The sequence below is a fragment of the Crocodylus siamensis genome, chromosome 1 (assembly GCF_052110815.1).
Source record: "Crocodylus siamensis isolate JL-2025a chromosome 1, ASM5211081v1, whole genome shotgun sequence".
Lineage (NCBI taxonomy): Eukaryota > Metazoa > Chordata > Crocodylia > Crocodylidae > Crocodylus > Crocodylus siamensis.
In genome coordinates this window covers 191,983,821-191,999,789 of record NC_143395.1, presented here as the reverse complement: position 1 = coordinate 191,999,789, position 15,969 = coordinate 191,983,821, and the positions used below count along the sequence as shown (strand labels likewise).

General features: G+C 41.2%; 1 protein-coding gene across 5 annotated transcripts in view; it reads left to right on the top strand.

The window, feature by feature from the left end:
• PLCB4 (phospholipase C beta 4) overlaps positions 1 to 15,969 on the top strand; it is a 361,436-nt gene that overhangs the window by 291,080 nt on the left and 54,387 nt on the right. For all 5 annotated transcript variants that reach the window (XM_090051542.1, XM_090051524.1, XM_090051533.1 and 2 more), the window contains 4 exons: positions 183 to 347; positions 3,135 to 3,339; positions 13,312 to 13,400; positions 13,895 to 14,045. In XM_090051542.1, coding sequence (XP_089907668.1) covers positions 183 to 347; positions 3,135 to 3,339; positions 13,312 to 13,400; positions 13,895 to 14,045 — 610 coding nt within the window. The remainder of the gene's footprint in view (positions 1 to 182; positions 348 to 3,134; positions 3,340 to 13,311; positions 13,401 to 13,894; positions 14,046 to 15,969) is intronic.

Sequence of the window (15,969 nt, the reverse complement as noted above, 5' to 3'; positions counted from 1 at the left end):
AATTTATTATCATTACATTATTAAATGAATATATCTACTCTACACAGGGCCTTTATCTGAGTATGGTAGCTTAATAAAAACTGTGGTTTTTTACTCTTCATGAAGTTCTGAGTATTTTCTATTGTTATTTTCTTTAGACAAGAAATATATTTGCTTCCTTTCTTTCCCTTTTTCTTTTGCAGGTGATTTCTGGTCAGTTCTTATCCGACAAGAAAATTGGTACGTATGTAGAAGTGGATATGTATGGGTTGCCTACAGATACTATACGGAAAGAATTTCGAACACGCATGGTGATGAACAACGGGCTGAATCCTGTTTACAATGAAGAATCATTTGTATTTCGAAAGGTAGGATATTTTGCAAGTCCATTTTAGTGCTGGAAAGACTGTTCTTGCAAACCTTTTCTCATATGAGGATTCCTTGCTCACATGAGCCAGCTTCACTGGGATGGCTCATATGAATAAGGACCACTCCTATCTAAAGGTGTTTGCAGGCTCAGATCCATGATTTCTAGAGCCTGGGCTTACCTCAGTTAACCTGTAAACTGTGAAAGGTGAATTAATTTTTTTTAGTTTGGTTTGGTGGTTCTTTAACCAATAACCTCTGTAGCTGTCACATGATTATTATTTTTTTCTGTTTGGCTTTTTCCCTCTGTTTTTGCTTCTTCCTCCCTTTTGGAGGAACCCATCTCCTTTGGGGCAGTGCCTGTGTTCCAGGTATGCAGTCTGCTCAGAATGTGCTCAAGCTGGTGGATACCAACATTCCCTGGAGATATCTTCTTCCCTGCCCTGGCAGTGGCTATCTTGCACTGTTCCTTCAGCCCAGAGGGCAGGTGAGATGCTGCATCCAAAGCTAAGGTCAATGTGATTACATGGAAAAGGGTGCTGTGTTCCTCAGACATGTCACCAGCTCCCTCCTCCTGTAACCGTGTGCATCATGTACTTTTTTTTTTCTGAAAAGAGAATTTTTTTCTTGATACTGTATGGTGAATCTGAACAAAGAGATCACAGTCCTCATTGCCAGTGTTCAGTTTTCCTCTCTCAGTCTTTATCTATTTTTATTTTTATTTTTGTCGACTGGAGTTCCATCCAGAATACATGCGTGAACAGTGCTGTCTTTGATATAACGTCTGTTACTCTTTCACCTGTTCTGTCGTCCCCCAGCATTATTGCTGGTCCTACTTTTAGTGACAGGTTTTGCCTGGCGGTTGTACCATTCTATATGTATAACATGTGACGCGGAAAATCTGCTTCTCTTATAGGGTAGCAAATGTTTACAAAAAACTGAAATGAACATAAGGACCTTTTCTGGACTCTGATATCCTGGGAGGTGATTTGCCCTAGTACCGTGTTGATGAGATCCCAGTTCAGTAAAGCATCTATAAGTTGTAAATTACATGCTTAAATAACATCCTGAGTGGGTGGGGAGCAAGGGGTAGGTTAAACTGAAGTGCTTTCATCTATAGGCGTTGGACAAGAGAAAACTTTCAGCATATCCTGGGCAGTCTTTAGCCAAGGACTATGTCTATTTGCCTTCTGATTTCTTTCTTCCCAGCTATGCAATAAACAATTATTTCCCCCCTGTTTCCATAGTAACTTATATTATAAGTATGGTATGGTATAAGTAATCTATCAAGAAACTATATTTTCCTTGGCACCTTCCCTTATCATAGAAGACAATATTAGTCAACAGCTAAAGGCTCGGCACTTAAGCAACCATTGCTAGCAGCGAACAGGGAGATATATATGATATGATGCAGTTACTCATCTTGTGAATGGTTTACTGGCTTATTGACACAACAGGAAAATTTTACCTGTTGTGTAAATTGGCTTTTTCTGGGGGATAGTGCTTCTCTCATGGGGCATTGCCAGCAAATAACACATGACTTCTGTTTGGTTGTGATTCTGCTTTGTAGTAAAATAAAGTTTCCACCATTCTAGCCCAAGTTTTGTGTTGTCATTCTGTTGTCACGGGCTGTTGCTTTGGAAAGGTGTGTTGGTGATGCTTAACTCAGATCACTTAGTCTGAATTTAAAAGGGAAGATTAAATTTGATGTCCACAACTATTTCAAGCATGCTTTGAGGCCAGAAAGTGTATCTTCTTATTCTAAACCTTTAAGGTTTCACTAGAAGACAGTGGGTTCAAGGCAGCCAGGAAAAGTAAATCCATTTTATTTTCTGTCTTGAGTTTCAGGCCCAGGTCTCAGGCCACTGAGGCAGGTGAAGAGAAAAAGGAAAATATTGGCAGTATTATTTAAGGCACTATGGAGTCACATGTGAGCCAGATCCTCCTTATTCCTTTCCTTTCTCTGTCCCTCACCCTTTTTCCTTTGTCTCTCTCGCTTTAGCTTGCAACTTAGGCAGACTGGGACTTAACACTCCCAGTCTCACTTTTCTGAGAGCCAGTCTCCAGTTTGTATTTTTTGCTCCAACTGAGAGAGGGGAAATTCTACTGTTGCTTTTGTTAGATTCTCCTGTACTTACCCTCTGCGCGAGTGTGGCCCACCAGCATTCAGATTCCTACTGTGTACTGCTCTCCTCCACCTACCTTCTAATATACATGCACCATCTCTCTCCATACCAAACTCTTCCCACGGAGCAAACATTACCTATCTCTGGAGCAGTCTTTGGCTGCAGAGTTTAGATCACGCTTCTCTTTCTCACCATTATTAACAACTTCACTCCAGCACCCTTCTGTCACTATATCTTCCTTTACCCACGCATTACTTGCTTCTCATGTCTGCTTTCCACTACACATTAAGGCCACATCTTGTGTAGCATTTTCCTGCCCACTTTTACTAGCCACCAGTCTTCAGTGATAAAACAGCAGTAGACAGAATAGAGGACTGCTAGGTTGACAATCTGAAGAGATCTTGAAAGGACCATTTCCCAGCTCCAGAAATAAGTTCAAACACATATATATTTGGAAACAAAGTATTTTTTCTCATAAAGATTCACTGTCCGGAAATACAGAGTTTGCATTCCCAAAACAGGGAATGGTATAAACCTGGAAGTATAAATGGGCTGTTATTCTGACTTGTGGAAAAGGACAACCAGATTTTTTTCCATCTCTTGCTTTGGGGAGTTTGCCACATTGTGGGGATGAGTGATTATCTTCATTCTGTGGCTTTTCAGGTTATTCTTCCAGATCTTGCCGTCTTGAGAATAGCAGTTTATGATGACAACAACAAATTGATTGGTCAGAGGATACTACCTCTTGATGGTCTTCAGGCAGGTTACAGACACATTTCCCTTCGTAATGAAGGCAACAAGCCACTTTCTCTACCAACAGTTTTCTGCAACATTGTGCTCAAAACCTATGTGCCTGATGGTTTTGGAGGTAAGATGAATGGTTCCATTAGTACATTGTAAATCTTGGGGTTTCACTATGCAATTGACGACATGTAGGTCTGGACCATTGGAAATAGTCTGTATTTTCAATCTCCAAAAAAAAAGAATCTCCTCTGTTTAGTTATCTTTGTTTTGTATCAAAGATTTTAACATTAGCAATGAAGGAAATTGTATCCTTCTGAATTCAAAATGCAAAATATTAGGAAAAAGAAACAAAGCTGGAATGATACTCCCAAGAGTTATCTAAAGGTGTTTTTGTTGGGTTAACAGAACATAATTTAAGTATTCTTCAAAATATGCGTTTGTGAATACTTAGCAACAAAAACATTAATGAACTTTTGTAATGAACTTTTTAGTTACTTGGGATTTGTTTTTTGCTTCCAGGTTTATATGCTACTTTAAATTACATCGTGGCTTTAATTTACTAGCCACTGAGTGTTTCTACACGAGACACTGTTGTCATAGCGACAAGATATTGTGACGTAGCTTGTCACTACAGTGATGTAGTATCAGCAGGCGCAAAGTGTGACGCTGATGCTATGTCACCATAGTGACAAGCTACCCTGCTATAGTGCATCACTACAGCCATGTAGCTGCTAAAAATAACCATGCGCTGCTGGGGGGGCACAGTAACAGCTGTTACTGTGCCATCATTTAGTACTTCCTAAAACAAGTATTAAATGATGGTGCAGTAACAAGTGCATCATGGGTGGGGCATGTGTAGATGCACCTGTAGTGTTAAAAATAATAGAAAGTAGCTACTGTTGTCAACTATCAACTGTGCTGTACACACATGCTTCCCAAATTGAGACAGATGTCTGTACAGAAGCACTGAGATACAAAGATCACTTGAAAAACAGTTTATAAATTGCAGTCTGGGCAGAGTTCAGTATTGGATGGTCTCCCATATCACCATTATTTCTACGGGTTATCTGTAAGATGCAAGGACATAGAAAAACTTGTTCTGTTTTGTTTTGTTTTGTTTTGTTTTGTTTTTTTTACTCCAAGTGACTTCAGCATCAACGTGAAATATTATTAGGATAAGAATAGTATAGGTCAATGTTTCTTAACCTTTTCAAACTCAAGTCACCCCTCTTTAGCTCAAGGCACCCCTCAGAAAATGTCAGCTCTTAGTTTTCACTTGCTTTTCATGACAACAAAAAATAAAGGAATACTTCTTTTTTCAGAGAACTCAGAAAGACCCCTGTGGGTGTGAATGTTTTTTAACATTATGGATTTCTGTTTGAATTATCTCAGTTTCTCTTGTATATCATGTTTGCACACCTCCCAGTGCTAACGTTGTATAGCATACCTCAGCAATCTGGGTGAGAATCACTGCTATAGTTAACACCCTATTGTCAGCATAGGGAAAATGGACCTCCTACTGATGGGAACCAAGCAAGGTTATTTTGATGCGTACGTACTGTGCTGTCTTTTTTGTGTTGGTACAGCAGTAGTCATAAACAAAGCAAAGACTCTGAGATGTTTCTTTTGACACTGAGGTGATCTCATTAATACTAAATTTACTGGTAGGTTTTTTTAGGTACTTACCTATTGTTCTGTATTCACCTTGTTCTAAGAAATACCAGCAATATGTCCATTCTTTTGGCAAAGTATTAACATAATTTTATACCTTAGTTTGTTCAGCTGCTTTACCTATAGGTGTAAGACTGAGGAACTTCTCGTGCTTCAAATAAGAATTAAAGTTAAAAAGATGCATGATTTGCTTTTTTGTGATTTGCTAATTTTACATGGTCCATCTGTTGCAATTCTTCTTCTTGCAGTCATCTGTGCTCCACAGTACTTGCATGAATAAATGTGAAATGAAGCAACAGATTCCAAACACAAACTTTTATAATAAATACAGTTCCTAAGTAAGCAGTATTATATATAGCAGTGGTTAGGATCCGCTATCTATAAGGCCTATTTTCCAGGGTTATACTAGTTACAGCATTTTTTTAAATTCATAACTTTAAAATTTTTAAGCACCCAGTTATCTTACTTAAATTAAAGAAAAAAAGAAAACAGTACATTAAAAATATAAGCAGAGGACAAATGATCTTTTTCTTTTTCATGTCCTTGTAACAAGGTATTGAGCAAGGTATTAAGAATTCACAGATTTGTTGGAATCAGGGCTTTGCTGTGAATGCATCTGCTATGGCCTTGTGACCTAGGCTGTTATCTCTGGGCTTTAGGACCTATGCCACTCCAACCCCCAGGACAAGTGATAGAGCAATAGAGAGTGGTGACTTATTTACCAGCAGTGGAAATGCTGAGTCTTTGAGGTGTCTATGTGATTAGTAACGCACTTGCAAAGTTTTCAGCTTCCTGTGCATATTTGCTTACTTTGTACTTAGAAGTTGATGATAGTGTAGTCCAGTTTTCAAATACAGTATCATGGTTTTTGATTGAAGGGTAGAATCCCAGAATAAGAAAGGCAACTTAGGGAAATGGAAAATATTAGGGTTTCAGGGCTAGTCTGTGCTGGGGAAGAAGTTCTGTCCATTCTAAATATGTGTGAAATACAGCTGAGTATGAGAGAGGATACCAGTTGGTTGAGGAGATGGCTATTGGAGGCAGTCTGTTTTGGGTAAATAACAAGAGCTAGGCAGGTGAAAGTCATTATGTATTGCCATTTCCATATTGGCACAAAATACCTTCACATATGGATCAGTGGGTGAATCTACACAAGACGTTTACTGCAGAGCTGCCTAATTAACTCCACAGTAAAGTTTCAATGTCTACACTCGCGGCCCCATTAGGTTGCAAGAAACTAACTCTGCTGCAGGTTAGTAGTTGCAAATACTAGTAAAAATAATTGCTAAACTATGGCAGAGTTCACAGCAACACATGTGTAGACACTGATGGGGCTGGCTAGGGCACAAGGGTGCTTCAGTGTGGGGGGCTGCCTGCTGGCTAGTCCCACAGTGGAGCACCCGTGTGCCCTAGCCAGCCCTTCTGCAACACATTGAGCTGAGTCAAAGCAGCCCTGGGCTGGCAGACTGCCCCTTTAGGTCCCCTGCTAGCTAGGGTTTCTCTGCCTCCGCTCAACATGATGCGGTCCCGGGCACATGTGTAAACACGGTCCCAGGGAGCAAAAAACTCTGGCACAATATTCACTAGAGTTTATTATTCCATGCTAATAGCATATGTAGATGCACCAGTAGGTGCTAAGAACAGAGGGTCAGCTACTTTATTTGTTAGCTGAGCAAAACTTCTACTGATTTCAGTGAGAAACTTCCACAAATAAAGATTGCAAAATAATCCCCAAAGTTTGCATGTACTTTCCGTATTTTTCTGAACTGTTGTCTGCATTTCTACCTTAACTTCTTTGTTGGTAGCATCATAACTAGTAATTTTTGCAATAACTGAACAGTGGCTTCCCAATTTTCCAAATCCCTTTGGAAAGCACCAGCTGAAAATGCATTTGATCACTAAGTCCATTCAGATAAGTGAAACATTTACATATTAGTGTATCAAACTTAAGTTTAGATGTACAATGTTGCATTAAATAAAAGTTTAAAGAGATGAGCATCAAATACCCACAGAAGCGTTGAGGGGCTCTCCAGCGTGCTCAGCAGCAGGCCCAGAAGTGGATGCAGAGGGGCTCCCAACATGGTCCCTGGTGGACCCAGAAGTGGACCGAAACTATTTCCGGTCCACTTCTGGGTTTGCAGCCAAACATGTGGAGGCCCCCCCCCCACCATTCCCGTGGGATGCTCCATGCATCCCAGCATCACAGCAATCGCAAGCCATGCCTGCTACCTCAAGGTATGTAGAAAACATGTTTAAAGTTGTGTCTGTGGTTGAATTGCTGATTCCCCAAATCAGCATCGAATTTTCAGGTTTGGATTTGGCCGAATTGAATCGGGGACAGTGATCCAAATCAACAAATCGAAGCACCATCCCTGATTCAAGCCAAATCCTAGTCTGAATCAAATAGGGCCCACTTCACACACTCCTAATTTATATGGATTTTTAGATATTCCTCCACACTGGAAAGATGTTTTGTGTAAGTTACAGAACGGATAAGAACCCTCGCAAGCTGCTGGCAGGTGTTAAGGCAGTCATATGACTGGGGCCCAATAATTTCTATGGTCCATTCTCCAAATCACATGACCTGCCATGCCACATGTGCTTGGCAGATTGTGCAGTTCTGGGAAATCCAAATGGCACAACTGCCAGCGGTCAGAACAGGGGTGAGGAGCAGGGAGGGAAGACACTTGCAGCTGGGGAGTGAGAAGATCCCTGCTGTCTGGCTGCACTGCCTCCCTGTAAGCTTGGAAGCGGCAGCCAGGAACTCTCCATTCCTCAGGTGCCACTTCCATGGACACCCGGAAACATGAAAAAGCAGCATGCAGCTGGGGATCATAACTGCACACCTGCTTTTAAATGTCAGGGGTGCCATGAGTGCAACATGAGGGAGCCTTTCCCTGATGTGCTCACAGTGCCCTGGACTTAAAAAGTCGGCATGGAGCTGGGAGTCCCAGATGCACACCTGCCCACTTTTTTCTGTTCTTGAGCACTATGAGCACAACATGGTCAGGCTCAAAGTGCCCCCATGGTGCACCTGGGGATGAGGGAGCTACCCCATCCTCCACTGCATAGTCCTCGGCATCTATTAGAGGGGAATGTGCAGCAGGGGTGAGGAAAGCACTGCCAACCCCACTGTTCTTATTGGGCCCATCTTTAAGCTGGCACTTGCGGATGGGGATAAGAGAAGCTCACCCACCCTCAGGTGTGTGCCCAGCATCCTATGGGTATAGAGCAGGGGAAGCTTGTTTTGGGATCTGGAGCTACCCCTAGCCACCAGTCAAGGCAGCTGAGTAGGGGCTGGCTTTGTCCTGGACCCCCAAGACTGTGCAATGCCAGATCTTGACACTCAGCTGAGCATTGGGATTCAGTACCAGGCAGCCCCAGTCCTGGTTTGGACCCAGGGCATTCCCCATCTGATCCTGTCCCAGATCCTAGTACTGTCCCATGGCCTAAGAATCACCAGGAGCCAGCACCTTGAAGTGCCTGAAATAACAGGGGCTTCAGGGCAAGGCTCTTTAAAGTGCCAGGTCTTGGTAAGGCCCCAACCAGGTTCCCTCAGGACCCAGTGCTGCCCAGGTCCTGATGCTGACAATCAGGTGATTATCATCATGGGAATGATTGGGCATGCCACATGTTCAGTTTTATGCCATATAAACCACCCACAAAGTTACCCATTTTTGAATATCTTTGTAGCTGGTTTGCTCTGTTATGTTGTCATAAATTTGATGACTTTGTGGCATGTTGCTATTTACAGAGCAACTAAGTTAGTTGCACCAGAAATACTATGTGCCAGGGGCTCCAGAGGCAGTAACTTGCATGTCTTGCTTTCTACCAAAGTGTCCTAATTATCAGCATATGGACTTTGCAAGGGCATCATCATATTAAAGCTGGCCTATTTGCCACCAAGAGGAACAAATATGTAGGACCAGAAGAGAGCAAGCCAAAGGGGTGTGTCTCAGGGAGACAGGCACTGCTCTAAGAGGGAAAGGGCCTTGAATTCTGGTCCTACCCCAGTAGTGTTTCTTCACTTAATAGTCATTGGATGAAATGAATAAACAGCTGTGATAGCTAGCTGTGGTCTAGCTAGCTTCTGTACCACTGGGGCAGGTGAGAGTAAGATATAGCAGTCTGTATACCTGACAAAATGCCACTTACACAGCTAAATTTAGTTACATTAGTGCTACTTGTATGCCAAAAAGAGAGTTGTTTTGGGGTCATGGTGTTGTATAGAGCTCACTATTCCCCACCAACATGTGAGAAGGTTTTGTTGCTTTTTCCTTCAAGCAGTTTGTCACATTCTTCCCCCCACTCCATATAATATCTTTTGTGAATCCCGTAACAGACATGACAATAGCTTTCCCTTATTATTCCTTACAATATTGTATAATAAATTAATTAATACATGGTTGAAACACAGCACAGCTTTTAGACAAGAATAATAAATGTATGCCCAATTTCTATTTAATAGTCCTTCAACTGGTGTTGCAGCTTTTCATCTGTAGCAAAGGAATAGTAAATTATTAATTGCAATACAGCTCTTTTATGTCATGAACAACTTATTAACTCCTTCCTTATAATGCAGGTTCACCATCCTTAAAATGATGATAATTCTGTTTACAGCAATGTCCACAAGGGCTCTTTCAGCCTGTACCTTACAATGTACAAGAGCTCTGGACAATGCTGCTGAGATTACCTATATAGGGGCTGCATCTACACGAGATGCTACATCACCATAATGACAAGCTACAGCAGTGTAGCTCATCACTGTGATGACATAGCAGCAGCGGGCATGAACATGCAGTAGGGTTGGAAACAACCTGAGCACCACCAGGACTGCTCAAGCAAGTACTAAATGGCACATGTGTAGACATGCCCAGGGATCACTAAAGCAGGTCACTGTTTCTGACTCTGAATGCATTATTACTGTAGGTACTAAATCAACACAGTATTTCTCATGGTGGATGACCTATCTCTGCAACTTGTGAGTTATTTGGCTGCCTTTTAAATGAAGGATTGAAAAGATTTTTTATTTTATTGCAAAGCAAAGACTTGTGTCTTCATATAAATACATACAGGAAACACATGGTACATATTGTAAGAGTTCTTACGATACAACTATCGATTTCATTTCAGTTTTAATATTTTAAACACAGCAGTATAGTAGAGACAGGAACATAAAACTAGCACTATGCTGTTTGGGCCTTATTCTGAGCTCTAATTAGTTTTTATTGACTTTTTTGGCAGTGTGCGTGATTTATCCAGGAATAACTGAGATTACAGGAATAATTCAGATTACAGCTGAAGCCATCTGTGTATTGAGAGCCTAAATTGCCAAAAGCTGTTTAATGATTCAAGTGCCTGCTTAAAAGATTATATATAATAAACTTGATTTTTTTCATGACTGTTAAGAGAGTCACAACTATTGTTGTTTATACCATGGAGCATGATTTAAAAAGTATAAGGTACTCATAGCTTGGGTGTTTCTAGGAAAAGGTAGGACAAAAAGTTCTTTTGACATAGAAGTGAGAAGGAGCTAGCAAAATATTAATCTGGAAATCTGCACCTAGTATAAAGTCTGCACTTGAATACGCATCCTGGCCAGTAGTTCAGTAGGAGTAAGACTGGTGAATCATTAATGCTTGCAGAGTTATTTCATAGCCTTGTCTCTTCCCAGTGAACAAAGCCACTTAGTGAAAGGGTTATAAATGTGCTTCCTCCACCCTCTGAATATCTTTGTCCCACCTCAGTACAGATGAAGGGGATGGGGTAGGGAATGTTCTTCACAAAAGCAATATTTCTTGTTTGGTGAAGGAGATTGGGGAGGTCCTAGTCTTCTTTTCACTAACAGAACCATCTAAGGTTCACTGTGATTCCATCTAAGGTTTCAAACAACTGAAAATCAGTGGAAGGGAAGGGATTCGTTTGTCATATGCCAAAGCCAGCAGGGCTTGGATGAAAGTAGAAGCAGAAGCCCTGGCATAGAGGCCCTAAATAATTTGTTTGTTTGCAAACTTTCAGGGCCTTTGTTGCTTGTCATGCTTCACATTCAGTACTTGCCTCATTGAGAGTTAGAAACTAGGCCTGTGTGAAGTGGGTAGTATTTGCTTCAGATTCGGCTGATTTCGAGGGGCAGTGATTCGATTCGGTGATTTGAATCACTGTCCTAATTCAATTCAACCGAATCTGATTTGGAGATTTGGCTGCTGTCCCCCCATGGTCCCCTCCCCCAGTCCTCCTTCCCCCACCCCTAGTACTTACCAGCTCAGAGTCTGGCTGCAGCTCCCTGCTGCAGCCACTGGGGACCGCCTGAATCATCAAAGCTCTTCAAATCTTTTCCGAAGATTCAGAGTGCTTTGAATCAATTTGGACCATTTAATTGGTCCCCTGATTCAATTTGGATTTGGAGATTCGGCCACCGAATCAGGGCTGTCACTTGCCATAAGTTAGACACTGGAGGGGAAAGGATATTATTTGCATTATTGTTCTAGTCATCTATGTACAACAGACATTTGACTTCACCTATGAACTATAGCAAATATCCCAACACTGCAGGAAAGTTCATAAACCTGATTCTAGGCAACTGAGAGACCAAGTACTGCATGTGACTTCAAAGAGTACAGCCAACCCTGTAGTTAATATAGTGAACTAGAGCTCAGGAGATTGTGTTTATTGCTGCCGACTTTCTGTAGGACCTTCCACAAGTGACTTAGGCTTTGATTCAAAGCCTGCCACTGTCTATGAGATCTGTCCATTGACTACAGTGATCTTTGGATTAGGTCATCAGTCATTTTGTGCCCAAGTTCTCTACTGGTAAAAAAGGAATAATCCTTACTTGCGTAGCTGGAGTGTTGTAACTGCAAACTGATTAATGTTCCTGATATATTTATTCAGATACTGCAGTAATTGGGTTCGTTTAAATAGGTAGATGAAACTGTGCTTGCAGAAAATATGAATCTTTGTGAGAGGGGGAGCTACAGAGGGAGAACTGATATGATGGCTAATGTGCCTAGTGGATTCAAGACAAAACAGTGGTTATCTTGAAAGACAAATTAACCTGTTTGAATCATGGGAGATGCTGGGCAGATATGTACAATGGTAATGAAAATTCATTCCCTTTCCCTCCTCCCTACCCATCTTCCCAACATGGAAGGGAATACAAAAGTAGGGAATGGACAAACTCTGGTGTAATTTACATGGGTTTTCTATACCATGCAGTTTGGTCTCCACATCTCAATAAGTATGTAGTGGAATTAGGAAAGGGCAACCAAGATGATCAAGGGTATGCAACAACCACCATACCAGGAGAGCCTAAGAAGGCCAGGTCTTTTCAGTTTGGAAAGAAGGCTGAAAAAGGATATGATAGCAGTCTAATCAGGAAGGTTATGGACAAAGCGAGTAGGGAACTGTTATTCACCATGTCCCAGGATACCAGAACTAGGGGGCATCCATTGAAATTACCAGGAGACAGGTGTCACACTAACAAGATAAAGTACTTTTTATGCAACCCATAGTTAACTAGAGGAGACTAGACAGTCACCTTGCTGGGGTCATCTGACCCCCAGTTATCTTTCCTGCTTGGTGCAGGAGGATGGAAACAATGATCTTTTGAGTCCCTTCTGGCCTTACAATCTATGAAGTTACAGAACTCCACAGGAGGTTGTAGAGGCAGATAGTATAGCCTGGTTCAGCAAAGGACACATTCATGGATGATAGATCATGAATTGCTGTTAAAGAGAACAGTCAGGGACATGGGCTTTTTTATTATTATAATATTTGTTGATGGAGGGTGCCAGGGAGGTTGTAGCAGGGGATCAGTCGATCAATATATACCCTGTTCATATGCTCTCCCTCTAAAACATCCATTCCAGCCACTGTCAGAGACAGGATACTGGGCTAGATGGACCATGGACCTGACCCAGTGTGGCTCTTCTTATGTACTGATGTATATTACACTGGGGTTAGGAATGGATAGATGTTCAGCTATCCTGAGTTAGCTTGCACAGTAGATGGCTGTTGCTATACCTCACTGCTAGTGCTACTGGTACAGGAGCAGGCAGAAGCCTGCTTGTTTTCATCAAATGGCTACCCTGGTGTGGGTGTACACAGGCAAAAACTGAACTGGTGTAGCTTACATCAGTAATGTTCGACTCCTGATTCTTTCAGGACAATCTTCCATTGAACTGAGTGAAGTTACCCAGGTTAAGGGGTGTCTGTCCAATGCCTTTTTTAACTGGCATAAACCAGTTACACCAGTTTAAGCATTTGGTCTGTCCAGGCCCCTACAAAGCTTCCAGAATCCTCTACCAAGATTACCCAGTTGGTCCAGTGTTGAGGACTGTGGAGCATGCAACAGTAATACACATTGACCCTTTTAAGTCTGTCTTTAAAAAGTGAAAAGCTGATTAAAAATGTAATTATCTTTCAGATATTGTGGATGCTTTGTCAGATCCAAAGAAATTTTTATCTATCACAGAAAAAAGAGCAGACCAGATGAGAGCTATGGGTATTGAAACTGTAAGTAGAAATTAACATACCCAGAATTATTTGCATTCATCCTATAACAGCTTCTTATAATGGAGGATGCAAAAAACAGGGTAGACCTTAGCAAAAATACAGAAAGAGTGGTCAGTTGTCCCTTGGATAAATTGGTCATTAATGCAGCTTATTCAGTTAGTATCCATCTTCAAATATAAGTCTGATATACTTTTAAGTACATGGGCATGTGTTGAGAAATGTATTGAAATAGCCTTCACTGCATTTCAAGCAGTCATGATTTTTTATGGGTCATGGCAGCACATTCATGTATCTGAAATTAGAAAGGAGCTGTATTGTAATATGTTTCAGCTAAAGGAGGTTACAAAGTCTCCATCTGAGTATCATTTTTCTAGAAGTATTAACAAGTATGTGGGCTATTTTACTTTAAAGCAAATGAGTTTATTTTCTCCCTCACGTATTTTGCGAGGAAAAAATAATATTGATAACTTAACAAGTATTAATGCTTCTTCCAGAGTGATATAGCTGATGTACCAAATGACACCTCAAAGAACGATAGGAAAGGAAAAGCTAATAATGCCAAAGCAAATGTGACTCCTCAGAGTAGTTCTGAACTTAGACCAAGTACAACTTCTGGCCTGGGACCTGGAATGGAAACTAAGAAAGGTAAAGAATAATTAACTCTTTCTCCTCTCCTCTCCTCTCCTCTCTCCATTCTTACTCACTAACAAATATTCCCTCATGTTTTTTAGTTTTTGTACTTCTATTACTTTTTTAAAAAGCAACCAAAAATCATCTTCTTTTACTGCCAGTGTCTTTATTAACTTGGCAAATACTGCTGTATTCATATTGGCCACATGGCTTCAGGAAGCCAGGCCAATGGTGCTTTATTTTATTAAACGAATGACTACTGAAAAAATGCTATCAGTAGCAAGTGAAAACAGTTCCTATTAATAATATACTGGAGCAGGGCAAGCAAAGAAGGCTGATTTCTGGCTTACTCCACAAAAACTGGCATATTTCACACACAAAAAATGTATTATTTAAAAATTCCCTTGGCAGAGTAGCAGATTGAAAGAAACTGTAAGTACTTTTAATGGATTTTGTGGGGATTTTACAATAAATTCATTGTGGTTCCAATACGGCATTACTCTGAAAGGTGATTCTGAAACTGGCATTGTGGGGATCCCATGTATATCGACATAAAATAGATTTTATTTTTCACTGGACAGATTTTCCCCCCCCAACTGCCCACTCCCCAGTATCATCTTGGAGAATCAAATAGGGTTTTTTGTATCATAGGTCAGTGGTTCTCAAACTTTTTAGATTCAAGGCACCTCTTGTTAGGCTGAAGGCACCCCTCAGAAAATGCCAGCTCTTTTAGCTTTCTCTCATTTTTTGACCACAGAAAAACAGAGCAGTTCTTCTGTGGTAAAGAACTCAAAAAGATCATAATACAGCCAAATGTTATGACACTATAGATTACTGTTTGAAATCTATGGGTACATCCCCACAAGTGGGAACATTAGTTTCCCTAGGGACAAATGGTTTTGGCTTTGTGCCATTGCTGCTTGTTCCTAGGAAATGCCCACACACATGTGCTCTGGCATGTGGTACATTGTGCCAGGTAGGATAGGGGAGGCTCGGGCCAGCATGTGGGCTGCCTCCAGTGGCCATACCTGGGGTCCTGGGGAGCTCCAGAGGCTGCAGCCATGGTTATCCAGCAGCCTGGAGCCTGGCTGGCAGCTGAAATGTGGGTCTAGCTGGCCAGGCTCCAGTTTCAGGTGGCACACACTGCCGCCATAGGCACCATCCTGCTTCTTTACAGTGCAGTTATTTTTTTTAAAAGACACCTCCCCCCTCCATGTGCAGATTAGCAGAATGGGAAATGCCTGTATGTGTGATGCGGGTGGCGCCACATACCACATGTCTGCGCTTGTCTGGACACAGCCTCTGAATGTGTCTCGTGAATCGTGTAGGTATTTGAACGTGTACCAGTGCTAATATTATGCAGTACCCCATGGCTCTCTTGTAAGTATGTCATGGAATCCCATGGTGCTGCAGCACTGTAGTTGAAAATCACTGTCACGGTTAATGAAATGCCATGGGGGCCACTGGATTTGCCCAGGTACACATCTGACTTAATTGACATTTCTGTTGATGCCTGTGGAGCAGAATCCTGCACATTCTCTTTCATCTTTTTTCCTCAGTAGGGATAACAGGAGAAAACCAGTACCACTTATTTTGGCATTAATGTTAGCTGATGTGACAGAATACACACAAAAAAAAGGCAGATGTGTTGAGAGAGAAAATGCCATTTTTACAAAATCACTCTTTAGAGTAAAACATTTGCATGTAGAATACTTCAAAGCTTCTCTTCTCCAAAAATTAATGAAATCAGATGCTGTGATATAAATGAGAAAAGGATTAGATGAGATTAAATTAAACTGTAGACAGTAATACTTCATCACAGCACTGCATTAGAAATAATCTTATTGTATGTTTATTGCATGAATTGCATCTAGTCCTATGAAATACATTTTCAGGGTGGTAACTGATGCTAATATTATTCTTGGTTGAAAACTTTGTC